At 43.6% G+C, this 16,573-nt stretch overlaps 1 protein-coding gene across 2 annotated transcripts in view; it reads right to left on the bottom strand.

Annotated features, from left to right (window-relative positions):
* Nucleotides 1-16,573, bottom strand: part of shox (SHOX homeobox) — a 33,194-nt gene that overhangs the window by 4,274 nt on the left and 12,347 nt on the right. The window contains exons 3-4 of one of the 2 annotated variants that reach the window (XM_062975326.1): nt 9,688-9,745; nt 9,482-9,573 (exon numbers count right to left, since the gene is read on the bottom strand). In XM_062975326.1, coding sequence (XP_062831396.1) covers nt 9,482-9,573; nt 9,688-9,745 — 150 coding nt within the window. The remainder of the gene's footprint in view (nt 1-9,481; nt 9,574-9,687; nt 9,746-16,573) is intronic. The other variant, XM_062975327.1, reaches the window with a different exon arrangement.

Genomic DNA, 16,573 nt, shown 5'->3' on the forward strand with positions numbered 1-16,573 from the left:
GCCATCTGTCGGGGGTGCTTTGAATGCGATTTCCTGCTTCTTAGCAGGGGGTTGGACTAGATGGCCCATGTGGTCTCTTCCAACTCTACTATTCTATGATTCTATGATTCTAACTGGATTATCTGAGTCTTCACTGCTATAATCCAGTTCAAAGCCAATAATCTAGATTTTTATACAGCTGTGAAGATGGGGCCAAACTCTATTACCTGCCTAAGAAAACCCAACAAGATTAATGGCTCACCATAAATTAACAGTCAACTTGAAGGCACACACATACACAAGTTAATGTCACACTAAAGGGGTGAATTTGATAAGACTGGGGGGGGGGGGTTAACTTCTGTAACTGCCATGAAGATTTAAAGGCTCACGTGTAGAAAGGCAATCCCCATAGCTTTGTGACTTCGTACATTAATCATAAAGTGATGAGAGTTATGTTTGCTCTATTTTAATCCATTTTTGCACTGGGCACTATCTAGACATCAGAATCAATCAGAAAGTCCTTTTCTGGGTGAATTGCTGCATACAACTGAATGTTTAGAGATACCAATTATAACAAAGTCTGGGAAAATTGAGGATTGGGGACAGAGATTACAATCCCCCATTTCCCTATCAACACAATGACTGCAACATTTTAGAAGTCATAAACTGAACTTTTATGTACAACTTAAGTGTACAACTTACATTTCCCACATGTGCTATAATATTGCTTTTCCAGACCTCTTTCCCTAACTGAAGTGTGATTGTCACATCCTACAAGAGTTTTATCAATCAGCCAAGCAAAACTAATGCTTCCTGGGAAAACAGATTAAATGTTTTGTTAATTCCTCTGGGATACTAAAAAAAAGAAAACACACTTACAGTTAACTTCAATTGCCTATTAACCCCTTGAGGCAAAGGTCCAACAGAGGCATACTTTCAAATTTAAAACAGAACACTGTGGTGTTAAATGGCTTCAAAAATCAGTAGGTTTGAAGTGAGTTTTTAACATGCAGTCAATCCATGCAGAGGTATACCCTCAAAGCTATTCTACACACCTCTGGCTATTAATAGTCGCTAATATTATTGTTATTCCCTTTTAGGAAAGTGATAAATAAAACCATTTTAAAATAGCTAGCTTTTACCTAACAAATATTCAAACAAAGAAAGAAGCAGGGCCCTGCCACGCAGCCATATAATCCAGAATATCAAGGCAGAAAATCCCACAATATCTGCTTTGAACTGGGTTATCTGAGTCCACACTACCATATATTCCAGTTCAAAGTAGAAAATGTGAGATTTTATTCAGCTGTATGGAAGGGGCCAGAGTGAAGTAACATGAGGTGAGAGAAGATGAGAGATGGGATATCTGGCTCCATTACTGCTGCTGTTGTTTTGTGCCTTTTCAAGTTCTACTTATTAGAGGCTGTTTATTTCATTGCAATTTAGTTTAAGGCTTTTGTTTATCACCTCTCAAAGTGCTCCTGAGGGAGCGTATAATGGATAGAAAATCGTAAAAGCTGTAGACTTCTATTTTGGACAATACGGCCTAGTGAGGTTGATCCAAATAGATATGTGCCATCAAATTCTATCTATATATGTGTATGTGTCGCATCATATTCTATCTGTCTGTTCAAAAATATGAACAACATTAAAGGAAGTTTGTTTGATGGTTTTTGGTTACTCTTCCCCTGTCCTTCCAGCCAGACACCAAGTGGTTGGACTGAAAGCTGCCTCTTCATATTTTTCCTTCCATCTCAATATGTGTAAAAGGGAGATTTCTGTCTTCATTTTGAAAAGAAGGGCTGTGGATATTCTGGAGCAAGCCAGACACCCACAGAGCCACTCCGCCCCTGTGGTGTCCTGGTCTGGAGGCCCACTTCTGTCTCCTCCGAGTGGGAGAAATCCATCCCAAAGGTGGACAGTCTCACAACCAAACAGCAAGGCGCTTAACGCATACAGAGTCCCTTTGCAGGACATAAAGGAAGCTATGTTCCTGCTCCATTTTGTCCTCAACCGTAAGAGCTAAAGAAGGTGAAACGGACAAGGTGGTAAACAAAGCCGATGGCCTATAAACCCTCAGGAGGAGCAAAGTCTTATACATTCCTCCTCCTTTCTGTTTTCTTAAGGAAATAAATGGGTTTGTTCTGTTTTTCATGGTGTCTGGTGGCTGGGGCATTTTTTAAGAGGAAGTCAGCCAAGTTTTTTTGGCTTTCCTTCGCCATGCTGGGCTTGTAGGCATCTGAAAGGAGGAGGAGTCATAGCTACCACATCTTACACTGGCATTTACAAAAACTGTTTTAATGGCTGACAAAAACCCTTAAGGCAACCGATCCCATCTTATCTTGAAAATTAAGCAGGATCAGATCTGGTTAATATTTGCATGGGAGACAGGGGCGGTTCAACCATTAGGCAAACTACGCAGTTGCTGAATGTGCCATGAGTCAGAAGGGTGCAGCCTGCTTCCCTCCTGCTCCCTGGCTCCCCTGCCCTCTTTGCGCCCTTCAGCCTCCTCCCCTTCCCCTGAAGTCACTGCCGCTGAGAGGAGGAGGAGGAGGAATAGGCAGAGGCGGCGGGGACAAAGCAGCGGAAGGAGAGGAAGGCTGTGCCTGGACCTCCCTCCTGGTCCTCCACCCGCAGCACCCTCCACCCAGGCATGGCCTTCCTCTCCTTCCATGGGCGTGGCCTGGCCCGCCTCCACGACCTGGCCTTCGCCCTCGAGACCAGGTCTCTGGGCTGCCTAGCCATGATCCAGAAGCTTTCTCTCCTGATGGTTAACCCACACCTATGACAGGCATCCTCAGAGGTTGTGAGGCCTGTTGGAAGCTAGTTAAGTGGGGTTTATATATCTGTGGAAAGTCCTATATCTGCCCTATATCCCAGTTCAATGTTTGGTGCTAAATTCTCAAATATAGTAATTCCTACATAACATTACCATGTATTGAACTGCTTTTTCTGTTAATTTGTTGTAAAACATGATGTTTTGGTGCTTAATTTGTAAAATCATAATGTAATTTGATGTTTAATAGGCTTTTCCTTAATCCCTTCTTATTATCCAACATAAGAAAAGGATACAAATGTTATATGTAAATCTATAAGGATTGTCTCAGAAAGGATTGCTATGTAAAAGAAAACAATCCTCATGGTGGCAGTGGAAATAGTAAATGTTGTGTGTGTGTATGTCCAAAAATAAAAAACATATTATAAAAAATGTAGGCTGTATTTTAGAGGAAGGAACTGCAAAAAGCACTTCTGAAGATTCCTTGACCAATAAAACACTTATGAAATGCATGGTATTTTCATGGGTCAACAAGCGGCTTGAAGGCACATGTACATAAGTGCACTCAGCTTTGAGATCCCAAGGCATAGGGTGGACTTACAATATCCATAAATAAGTGCCAGTAGGAAAACTGAAGCCAATTCTAAACTGCCATATAATACAAATTATCAAAACAGATCATTTATTTATGTATTTTATTTCTGATATTTCAACCCCCCCTTCTCCCCAAGGGGACTCAGGGCGGCTTACACAACTGGCAGGATCACTACCAGTATATCATAATACAATAAAATAATACAACAATTAAAATAGTTAAATAACATAGTAAAATACAATATATAAAAGATTTAACACAGTGCAACACTGAATATATATGCCAGTCATCCATCAGACCTTGTGCAAGAGCCTTAATCCAATCCATGTCAACGCTAACTGAGTTCATTTATTAAACGCTTGCGCACATAGCCAGGTCTTCAACTTCTTTCTAAACCCCAGAAGGGATGGAGCCTGCCGGATGTCACTAGGGAGGGAGTTCCACAGCCGAGGAGCCACCACCGAGAAGGCCCTGTCTCTCATCCCCACCAGCCGCACTTGTGAGGCAGGTGGGATCGAGAGCAGGGCCTCTCCGGATGATCTTAAGGTTCTCGTGGGCTGATAGGAGGAGATGCGTTCAGACAGGTAAGTTGGACCAGAACCGTTTAGGGCTTTGTAGGTCAAAACCAGCACTTTAAATTGGGCTTGGTAGCATATCGGCAGCCAGTGGGGCTGGCTTAACAGGGGGATGGTACGCTCCCTGTAAGCCACCCCAGTTATTAGTCTGGCTGTCGCCCGTTGTACTAATTGGAGCTTCCAGGCCATCTTCAAAGGCAGCCCCACGTAGAGCACGTTGCAGTAATCCAGACAGGATGTAACCAGAGCGTGGACCACCGTGGCCAAGTCAGACCTCCCAAGGAACGGGCACAGCTGGCTCACAAGTCTGAGTTGTGCGAAGGCTGCCCTGGCCACCGCCGAGATCTGGGGCTCCAGGCTCAGCAATGAGTCCAGGAGAACCCCCAGACTGCGAACCTGTGTCTTCAGGGGGAATGCGACCACATCCAACACAGGCTGTAACCCTATTCCCTGTTCAGCCTTACGACTGACAAGGAGGACCTCTGTCTTGTCTGGATTCAATTTCAATTTGTTGGCCCTCACCCAGTCTGACACAGCGGCCAGACACCGGTTCAGGACCTGAACAGCCTCCTTAGTGACAGGTGGGAAGGAGTGACAGAGCTGGACATCATCTGCGTACAGATGACACCTCACTCCGAAACTCCGGATGATCTCTCCCAGCGGCTTCAAGTAGATGTTAAACAACATGGGGGACAGTACTGAACCCGGCGGGACCCCACAAGTCAATGGTTGTGGGGCTGAGCAGGCTTCCCCCAATGACACCATCTGGGAATGACCCACCAGGAAGGACTGGAGCCACTGCAAAACAGTACCTCCGAGACCCATCCTGGCAAGGTGCCTCAGAAGGAGACTGTGATCAACGGTATCGAAGGCTGCTGAGAGGACCAGCAGAACCAGCAGGGACACATGCCCCCTGTCCAGTTCCCGGCGTAGATCATCAACTAAGGCGACCAAGGCTGTCTCGGTACCATGCCGGCCTGAAGCCAGACAGTAGAACCCATTTATTTGTCTTACATTATCTACATTATCTGCTTTGAACTGGATTATATTGTTTACACTGCCATATAATAATTTTAACAATAACTTTATTCTTATACCCCGCCTCTATCTCCCCACAGGGACTCGGGCGGCGTACATAGGGATGCATTTCAAAGCAGATACTCTGGATTTTATATGGCAGAGTAGAAGGGGCCTGGGACAATATAACTCATACAAGTGGCTAAATCAGGAAAGCAAACTTGGTTGGGGGAAAGAGTTTGAGGTTCCAGTTTCCAGGGGATGCTAAGGAAACAGAAGCTCATTTCTACTAGCTAGTCCTGCACTTTATGCTGTTACCTCATGTTCTGGTGGGGCAGGGAGTGGGGGGAGGTTCATGTAACAATAAGGCAGACAAGCTGAAAGTGTGTTTTGTGCCATACATAGGCCAGCAACTTGTAGTGATGTTATTTTGGTCAAAACCATCCACAATCCTAGGCTGATCCAACTCTAAAAATTATTACAAGTAAATATAAATACCAGCAACTCATTTACATTGAGTGGTTCAATTTTCTCTAATAATACTAATTTTACTTTGAGGGAAGCAAAGACTGTAGTGGTGAGGATTTTCCAAGGTAACCTAAAAAAAACCCAATCCTTCCCTTCAGCTCTTAATATTTTTGTACAATTTTCAGTCATTTGGGACTTATAGAACTCTTAGGGCAAACCTATTATTGTGGTTTCCAGACCAGATTTCTGTGATTGAGGCCCCTTACACACAGCTGAATAAAATCCTACATTATCTGCTTTGAACTGGAATATATGGCAGTGTGGACTCGGATAATCCAGTTTAAAGCAGATATTGTGGATTATCTGCCTTGATATTCTGGGTTATATGGCTGTATGGAAGGGCACCCAGCGGGTTTCGTCTTACACAAATTCGTAGGTGACTATCACAGGATAAATATAGTGGATTCCAATGCAGTTTGTCACCAGTTTAACCACCCTGGCTCAATGCTATGGAATTCTGGGAGTTGTAGATAAAGCACCAGCATTTTTTAGTAGAGAAAGCTAAAAATCTTGTAAAATCACAACCCAGGATTCCATAGCATTGAGCCAGGGCAGTTAAAGTGTGTCAAGCTGCATTAATTCTACAGTGTAGATACGCGCTATATCTGTGTACTTTGATCTGCAGCCATTTCGATCATTTCATCCCACATAGAGATCAAAACATTATCAATGCAGTTTCTGAAAAGCCAGGCAAGCCTCCCCTTGTTGTTTCCAATGCAGGATGTGATTCAAATTAGAAATAGAATAGACATGGACTACTTGTAGTATATGTTTTGAATTTAAGGCCCCATATATACTTCCATATAATTCAGTTTCGGAATGTAGATTAACTGAATTGAACTGGATTATATAAATCTACATTGCCATATAAACTGGTTCAATGCAGATAATCTGCCTTCTGAAACTGCATGGCAGTGTAGATGGAGCCTAAGTAAGCGCTGGTTTAAGGTATGCTGTTGCCTTTGATACTTGAGAATTAAGCAATAGCCTCAGAGTTTGGAAAAGTTGCTTTGGGGAAAAATAATCCCAAAATTCCCCATTAACTATGGTCATGCTGACTGAGGTATTATGGCCCAGAATATTTAACTTCAAATGGATTTTTTAAAGGCCGTTGGAAGAAATAAATAACCAAATGCACAATAAATGTTCTGGCAAATATGTAGAGGCTAAACCACCTCCACTTCCCTGAGTCTGTCTTCCTGCCCCTTCCTGGCTCCCTCCCACCAGGCCATCATCTCTACTGATGACTTATTAATGTTTTCCACTCTCTTCTTGTCAGGCTAATAGATTGTATCTTCTGTTAAAGGAAAACATCACTTTTATGCCCTGTACAGCCCCAGGAATCGCACTAGAGCAAGGAGTCTATTGATGTGGTACACAGAGTACATCTGCACTGTAGATTTGAAGCAGTTTGACACCACTTTAACTGCCAAGGTTCAATGCTATGGATTCATAGGACTTGGAGTCTTCTCAGGCATCAGCAGTCTTTGGCAGAAAAGGCTAAAGACCTTGTAAAACTACAGTACCCAGGATCCCATAGCATTGGGCTACAGCACTTAAATCAGTGTCAAACTCCCTCAACTCTACAGTCTAGGGGCACTTAAAGAAAACCTCCACACATAAACAAAGCTATCTATAAAAAGGTTCAAATTAAGTGTTCATGAGCACCATATGAGCAGGGCTTGGAAAAATTGCTTCTTTTACTACTATTTGCAGAATACCCTAGGAAGCCTGGAGCTGTAGTCCAAGTAATTTTACCAACATGTTGGCTTTTTATTCCATATAATACACCATTGTTGTGATATTTTCTCTAATGCCAAACACAATTTAGAAAACAACTCCATCACTGCATGAGAGTCTAAACTTTTGCCCCTTTACCTGGAAGTTAGCCCCACGGAACTCAATATAGTAAAGTCTCACTTATCCAACCTTCACTTATCCAGCATTCTGTATTATCCATCGCAGTCTGCCTTTTAGTAGTCAGTGTTTTTGTAATCAGTCTTTTCAATACAGTGCAATATTTTGGTGCTAAATTTGTAAATACAGTAATTACTAAATAACATTACCATGTATTGAACTGCTTTTCTGTCGATTTCTTGTAAAACATGATGTTTTGGTGCTTAATTTGTAAAATCATAACGTAATTTGACATTTAATAGGCTTTTCCTTAATCCCTCCTTAGTATCCAAATTTTTTGCTTATCCAATGCCTGCCGCCAACCCGTTTACGTTGGAAAAGTGAGACTCTACTGTAGAACTAACCTTTGTGGAGACATTTAGAGAACTGCATTGAGGTTTGCAACAACATTGTACAGATGTTGTCAGATTGCAACTCTGGCCCTTTCTATGGTCCCATTACCAGATAAAATCCAGATTATCTGCTTTGAACTTGATTATAGGGCAGTATAGATTCATATAATCCAGTTCAAAGCACATCATATGAATTAACTGCTTTGATAACCTGAATTATATGGCAGTGTGGATCCAGCTTCTCACCCACTGTGACTTACAAATGGGAATGACAATCCAACAACATCAGGAGGGCCATCAGTTGACCACCTCCTCAATTTTGTGTCTTAAGTAGTATTTCTTGAAAGTTTGACATCAATTTAGCTGCCATGGCTCAATGCCATGGAATCCTGAGAGTTGTAACTCTACAAGGTCTTTAGCCTTCTCTACCAAAGAGCGCTGGTGCCTCACATAAATCCCAGGAACTCATAACATTGTGCCATTCACATTAATTCTACAGTGTAGTCGATGCACCTTTAGTAATTGTTTATGATATGGCAAAAGAGTTATATTTAATCCAATTTTGAGCCAATTGCTGGATCTACACTGCCATATAATGCAGTTTTAACTTTGTGTTGTCAAAGGCTTTCATGGTCAGACTCACTGGGTTATTGTGAGTTTTCCAGCTGTATGGCCATGTTCCAGAAGCATTTTCTCCTGACGTTCTCCTGACGCTTTGACTGTATCTATGGCAGGCATCCTCAGAGGTTGTGAGGTTTGTTGGAAACTAGGCAAGTGGGGTTTATATATCTGTGGAATATTTATGGTGGGAGAAAGAACTCTTGTATTTGAGGCAGGTGTGAATGTTGCAATTGGCCAGCTTGATTAGCATTGAATACCGTTTCAGCTTCAAGGTCTGGCTGCTTACTTCCTGGGGGAATCCTTTATTGAGAGGTGTTAGCTGGCCCTGGAATTCCTTTGCTTTCTGAGTGGTGTTCTGTTTCTCAGGAAACAGAGGAATTCCAGACATGAATCAATCAGGGCCAGCTAACACCTCCCAATAAAGGATTCCCCCAGGCAGAAAGAAGCCAGGCCTTCGAACTGAAAGGCTATTCAATGCTAATCAAGGTGGCCAGTTGAAACATTTACACCTGACTCAAACAGACAAGAGTTCTTTCTCCCACCCTGGGAATTCCACAGATATATAAACCCCACTTGACTAGTTTCCAACAGACCTCACAACCTTTCAGGATGCCTGCCATAGATGCAGGTGAAATGACAGGAGAGAATGCTTCTGGAACATGGCAATATAGTGCCCCCCCCCCCCCCCGTCGCCACCCCCAGCTCCTTCAAGGTCAAGCCAGTCACTTCAAGGATACCATCCATCCATCTTGCCCTTGGTCAGCCTCTCTTCTCCAAGCTTTCCTGTCTTCTCATTATGTGGCCAAAGTACTTCATCTTTGACATACAGAGGGAAAGACGAAAATTCCAAAGGTGCCTCTGAGGCCCCTTCTACACTGCCATATAAAATCCTGATTGCCTGCTTTGAACTGGAGTATATGGGCAGTGTAAACTCATATAACCCGGTTCAAAGCAGATAATGTGGATTATTTGCTTTGATAATCTGGAGGGGGCCTTTGACAATCCCCAGGACTACAACTCCCATCGACGGCTAGGGCATATAAGAAATGCAGTCCAGCAACACACGTTGTTGTCGTGGTCCCGACCACGCAGTGACGGGGCAAAATGACATCCCACCGCGGACCAAGGAAAGAAAACGCGCTACCTGCTGGAAAGGCATCCTCAGGGCGCCCATGTTGACGTAAGGGGCGACTCGGCAGGCGTCTAAATGGCTGGCCGTCCCCAAAATGACTCCTGCAAGAAGAGAGAGGCCTGAGTGAGGAAGGAGATCCGTGGCCAAGGCCAAGACATTGCCCACTTCGCCTCCAGCACCCCGCCACCCTTCAAGCCGCCTTCCTTCCTTCCCACCTTTGTGCATCTGGTTCTCCTGCTTTCGGCACTTGGCTCTTCGGTTCTGGAACCAAACCTATCAGAAAGGAGGAGAGGAAAGGATGGGAATGAAAAAGAGACTCACTGGATCGTTCTGAGAAAAGTTAAAACCAGGATTCTTCATTGAGCTTCCACAATACATAGTATTTTAAAAAATAACAATACTTAATTCGAGTTTAAATACTTGCAAGGTACGCCTACGCTGTCGAAATCCTCCAGCCTGACATTTCACTGATAAGGCTCAATACCATGGGAGCGTGGGAGTTGCACTTTTGGAAGATCTTTAGCCCTTTTTGGGCAGTGAGGTAACGTGGGGATCGTTACTCCTCCGGCGGCCAAATCGCAGGAGGATCAGAAGAAGGTCCTCAGCGTCCCCTGCTGTAAAATGGGGATTTTACATCGAGCTTGTTAAAGCACGTTTACTCCAAAGTAAGCCCCGTCCCCTTGGCTTCAATGGGAGTGATTCCCACGGAAAGGCAGAGGTGCTGACATTTCCCCGAGCTCAAATCAGAGGGGAATATACGTGAAATACTTAGGCCTGGGAAACTATAACTCGCACAATAATAAATGCAGTTCGGCGCCATGTGAATGGCCATGGCTCAATACTACAGTATTAGGATTTAGGGAGCTGTAGTTTAGTAAGACACCAGCCCTCTTTGGCAGGGCAGGCTTTGTAGAACTATAACATCCAGGGTTCCATAACACTGAGCTGTGTCAGAGACTTTCCACAAAGCCCTATATCCCAGAATATCAAGGCAGGAAATCCCACAATATCTGCTTTGAACTGAGTCATCTGAGTCCACACTGCTATATATTCCAGTTCAAAGCAGAAAATGTGGGATTTTATTCAGCGGTGTGGAAGAGGCCTCAGTTAAAGCGGTGGCATGAATTCTGCTGGGTTGTTTTGGGTCATCAAGTTTCTAGTCCTCAATGAGTAGCTAGACTAGAGACAGGGCTACTCACATTCCTAGGTATGTTTCCCAAAAGGGTTTTTCCTTTGTCTTTACTGCTAGCTATAGCCACTGTCTCTTCCCTTTAAGGATTGTAGTAATGGAAGTTCCGTGAGGGAACTTTCTCTTAAGTTTAAAACTGCCCTGGGTCGACCATTGGGTCTCCACTATTTTGGGGGTACAGCATTCTGTTTTTTCCTTTCTTCTTGTGAGGATGCACATTTTGCCTCTTTTACCTCCTCTAAAAGATGAGATTTAGTAAGCTAGTTAGCTCAATGAATGTATTTCTTTTTACTTCAATAAATATTTTTGAACCAAAATTCTGACTCTGCAGTCCTGAGCCATCCTAAGGAATAGAAGCCTATTTATTCCCTTCTCACCTCATGTGAGTTTCTGCTGGTTATGGAGTTTTGTTTTGTTTTTTCGTTTCAGGAGCAACCGGAGTTGCTTCTGGAGTGAGAGAATTGGCCGTCTGCAAAGACGTTGCCCAGGGGACGCCCGGATGTTTTGATGTTTTACCATCCTTGTGGGAGGCTTCTCTCATGTCCCCGCATGGAGCTGGAGCTGATAGAGGGAGCTCATCCACGCTCTCCCGGGGTGGGATTCGAACCTGGCAGCTTTCAGGTCAGCAACCCAACCTTCAAGTCACGAGGCTTTTATCCCCTAGGCCATCGGAGGTTCCTGGTTATGGAGTTTACTGCTATACTTTGGTAAAATTGCCCCAACGGAGGGTTATTTTTGAGCCTAACAGCTCAGATTCCCCGACAAATTCTACCGTGTAGATCAGGCATGGGCAAACCCCGGCCCTCCAGGTGTTTTGGATTACAACTCCCACAATTCCTAACAGCCAGGAGGCTCCTGGTTATTAGGAATTGTGGAGTTGTAGTGCAAAACACCTGGAGGGCCGGAGTTTGCCCGTTCCTGGTGTAGATAGATGCACCCACAGACTCTCCCAGTACAGCCAAGTTGGTTGAGACTGTTGGAGTTACAGTTTCAAAAGTAACTTCTCTAGCGACATCTCCTTCCCAAGAGAGAGCTGTTAAAGCCACTGCCTTTACATAAAATGCATGTCAATGCTCTCCTTTAAAGATATATCACAATACAAGTGACCTGTATGGGCTAAAGATAAAGAAATGCAGTTGGCAGAATATTCGCGTTTGAAGGAACATTTTTTTACCAGCCATCTGCGATATTTTATTTTATTTGCTGCTTTTAAAAGGGATGTTCGATCATTCATACATGCGGAACTGGCTTACACTCGTTTATTACACTTCCCGGGATCTATGTATATAGACAGAAAAAGTCAACGACCAATATTTGGATAAGAAGGAGGAAAAGAGAGGAATAAGTTTCAGCAAGCCTATATGTTCTAAGATTGCTTCGTTTGAGGACCTCATATTAACAATGCAGGCTTCTCCCACAGGAGAAGCACACCTTCTTGAAGCAAAGCGGTGTGTGCCTTTGCCACAGGGTGCATCTACATTGTAGAATGGACACAGTTTGACACCACTTGAGCTGCCCTGGCTCCAAATTGTGGAATCATGGGAGCTGCAGTTTGGTCAGGCGCCAGCGTTCTTCGACAGTGAAGGCTAAAGATCTAATAAAACTACAATTCCCATGGGTCCATGGCAGTTAAAACGGTTTCAAATTGCATTAAATCTGAAGCGTGGATGTCCAAACGCTCCGATGGGCTCGAAAGGGAGTCCTATTACAGTCAGTGGATTTTGCTACAGGATTGCAGCCTTTCGAACAACGGCCCATCTGTCAAACACGTGACTTAGGGCTGTACCTACACTTCAGACTTAATGCGTTCTGACACCACTTGAAACGCCAATGCTCAATACTATGGAAACCCGCGTTATAGTAGACTCAGGGCCCTTCCACACAGCCATATGACCCAGAATATCAAGGCAAAAAATCCCATAATATCTGCTTTGAACTGGGTTATCTGAAGCCCCTTCCACTCGGCTGAATAAAATCCTACATTATCTGCTTTCAATTGGATTATATGGCAGTGTGGACTCTGATAACCCAGTTCAAAGTGGTATTTTCTGCCTTGATATTCTGGGTCAGATGGCTGTGTGGAAGGACCCCCAGCGGGTTTCGCCTTAAACAAATGCATATGTGACTATCACGGGATAAACATGGCGGATTTCAACAGTGTTTGGGCTCCTCGCAGGGGAGAAATGAGAGCAGCCCGGTGATTGGCTCTTTAAGTCTTACGTCATCGCCTGAGTCCTATAAAAGCCGGCCAGAGCGGATGCGGCTTTTCATTGGCCTCTGTAGTGCAATAATAGTTAGTCAGGCATTTCCTCCTTACACTCTTAGAAAGAGAGAAAAATAGTTTTTCTCCAACCATTTAAACTATTTTAACGTCCACAGTAATTCTGAAAGTTTGGTTTACAGTGACAGTGTTCCCCAGGCTATTGTTTTTTTTCAATACTTCCCATTAAATTATTATTTCCCTTGGTGATGTTGAATCCCACTGACCTGTGAGCATTCCAGCCTTTTTGTGCTTCTTCCTATGATTCTGGAACCCTTCCACACAGCCATATATCCCACAATATCTGCTTTGAACTGGGTTATCTGAGTCCACACTCTGATAATGTGGGACTTTCTGCCTTGATATTCTGGGACATAGGACTGTGTGGAAGGGCCCTGACTTCACACTGCCATACAATCCAGTTCAAAGCAGATAATGTGGAATTTTATTCATCTGTGTGGAAGGGGCCCTGGAAAGATTATTTTTAAACTGCCACAACTAATAGATGAAGGCTGGTTCTACACTGTCATATAATAGTTTGAACTACATTACATGGCAGTGTAAAAGCAGCAAAAGCCATTGATCTGTCCCACAGTTAAACCCACATGTATGGTTAACCCGAAAGAAGTGCCACTATTCAATAGGATTTACTCAGGCTGAATCTACACTGCCAAATAATGCTGTTCAAAGCAGATAATCTGGATTCAGAAACTGCTCCTGGACCAATATAAATGGGATAAATATGGATACAAGCAGAGCTGTTCATTTAAAGCTATGGTTTCCGTAGAGCTTTCTAAAGAGCCAAAGTGTAGCCCTATTCACACATTTGAGGACAAACAGGACATGTTTTACTAAGTTTTTTGAGACTCGGGGTCCATTCTACACTGTAGAATGAATGCAGTTTGCACCACCTTAACTGCCATCGTTCAATGCTATGGATTCCTAGAATGTGTAGTTTTACAAAGCCTTTAGTTTTCTCTGGCTCTTACCACACAGCTGTATAAAATCCCACATTATCTTCTTTGAACTGGGTTCTATGGCAGTGTGGACTCAGATACTCCAGTTCAAAGCAGATATTGTGTGTTATTTGCCTTGATATTCTGGGTTATATGGTTGTGTGGAAGGGCCCTTACTCAAAGAAAGTATAAATCCCGGGATCCCACAACATGGAACTACGGTAGGTCAAGTGGTGTCAAACTGCGTTAACTCTACAGTGTAGACGCACCCGTAAACCTCCTTCATTAGATGTTTGCTGGAAATAATTCTGAACAAAGTGCTCCACATGTGACGATCCTAAACATTTCTTTTTCAACTCGAAAAGTAAAATGCCAGTGAGATGAAAAATTAATTCAGTACTGCGAGAATTTCCGTTCAAAACTTCTAGGGGAAGAGAACGCAAATAATCGAATGGATAAGATCCTGAGACATATTTCTATTTCTATTTCAGGCATCCTCAGAGGTTGTGAGATATGTTGGAAACTAGGCAACGGGGGTTTATATATCCAGGGTGGGAGAAAGAATTCTTGTCTGCTGGAGGCAAGTGTAAATGTTGCAATTGATCACCTTGATTAGCAATTGAATAGCCTTGCAGCTTCAAAGCCTGGCTGCTTCCTGCCTGGGGAAAATCCTTTGTTGGGAGGTATTAGCTCGCCCTGATGGTTTCTTGTCTGAAATTCCCCTGTTTTTGAGTGGTGTTCTTGATTTACTATCCTGATTTTAGAGGGTTTTTTAAAATACTGGTAGCCAGATTTTGCTCATTTTGATGGTTTCCCACCCTGGACATTATTCCCCAAATATATAAACCCCACTTGCCTCACAACCTCTGAGGATGTCTGTCACAGATGTGGGCGAAACGTCAGGAGAGAATGCTTCTGGAACATGACCATACAGCGCGGGAAAACTCACAGCAACCCAGTGCTTCCGGCCATGAAAGCCTTCGACAATGCTTGATTTCTGCCATGTGAATGCACCCAGAGTTACAGTCTCTCTTTTGGAGCATTCTTGCTGGTTTTTACTTCCAAGTGATCCTCACAATCTTTCCAAATCCGGGTTGCAGGAATTATTATCATCATGTCACCAGGACTGATTTTAATTTTTGTAAACACAATCAAAACCCTTCCAGCCACTTCATGCCGAATATCCCAGTTTATTCCCCATTCGGAGTTCCTATCATGTTCTGGCAGCTTTTTCCCGAGAGACGGGGAAAGGCGGAGGGATGATGTTGCAATTGAAAGATGCCTGTCTCATGGCTCCAAGAGGGGCGCTTCAAGTCCACACGGTTCGACTCCGCTTCGCTTGGCCCCGCCCCCTCCCCGCCCCTCCCCCGCTTCCACCGGCGCTTAATTAAGACTAACTGCGCCTCCTGCTTCCCATTTCGCCTCCGAGCTCGCCTCAATTGCCTTAATGATGGCCATTTACAAGGCAGTAATTAATGCAAAGAAAGGCTTCCAAAGACATTAATTATGATTCCAAAAGGCGCTGGAGAGCGTTGCTTTACACAGGAATTGGCTGGCTCCACGTGGGATGCTAAAGCTTGCTTTCCCAACTTGGGCCCATGCCTGATCTACACTGAAGAAAAAACGCAGTTGAAACTACTTTAACGGTTATGGCTCAAGGCTGAGGAATCCTAGGAGTTGCTGCCAACTCCAAGGAAAGAGTTCGGAGGAGTCCGAAAGACCCGTATTATAAGTTGTCGAAGGCTTTCATGGTCCTAAACACTGGGTTGTTGTGAGTTTTCCGGGCAGTATGGTCATGTTCCAGAAGCATTCTCTCCTGAGGTTCCGCCCACATCTATGGCAGGCATCCTCAGAGGTTGTGAAGTCTGTTGGAAACTAGACAAATGGGCTCTATGCACCCGAATATCAGATGAAAGAAAACCTCTTCTCTGGGTGCATTTAGGAAGAAGTCTTCAAATATATATAAAGCCCACTTGCCTAGTTTCCAACACCTCACAACCTCTGAGGATGGCTGCCACAGATGTGGGAGAAACGTTAGGAGAGAATGCTTTTGGAATATGACCATACAACCCGGAAAACTCACAGCAACCCGACCCGTAGTATATTATAATATTATATATTTGATATTTTTATATATATATTATATATTATATATTATATATATAATAGTTTTGAAGACTTGTTACCAATTACAAGGTGCACTAACACGGTACAGTGAATGCAGTTTGACACCACTTTAACTGCCATGGTTAAATACTATAGGATTATACGGGTTGTAGTTTTACAAGGCCTTTAGCCTTCCCTGCCCAAGAGTGCTGGTGTCTCCAAACTACAAATCCCGGGGTTCCATAGCCCAGTGTCATAGCAGGGTAAAATGGTCTCAAACTGCATTCATTCTACAATGTAGGTGCACTCCTTCCTTAGGAAGAAACGCCATTGATTTCCGTGAAACTGACTTCCCGGCAGGCGTGTGGAGAGTTAACAGCTTTAATCCATTTCCACCCAAAGACCTCGGCTTTAACTGGGTTTGGTTTCGACAGAGAGCAAAATGAAACGTTGCTCTCCTCTCTTCCTCCAGGAATTGCCAAACAGAGAAATTTTATTTTGCCAACCATTTTTTGGTTATTGGTGTTATTATTATTCCCTAAAGTAATGTTTACATAACAAGATAATGCACCATGTTATTTACAGTAATG

This window comes from Anolis carolinensis, chromosome 3 (genome assembly GCF_035594765.1).
Source record: "Anolis carolinensis isolate JA03-04 chromosome 3, rAnoCar3.1.pri, whole genome shotgun sequence".
In the NCBI taxonomy this organism is placed as follows: domain Eukaryota; kingdom Metazoa; phylum Chordata; class Lepidosauria; order Squamata; family Dactyloidae; genus Anolis; species Anolis carolinensis.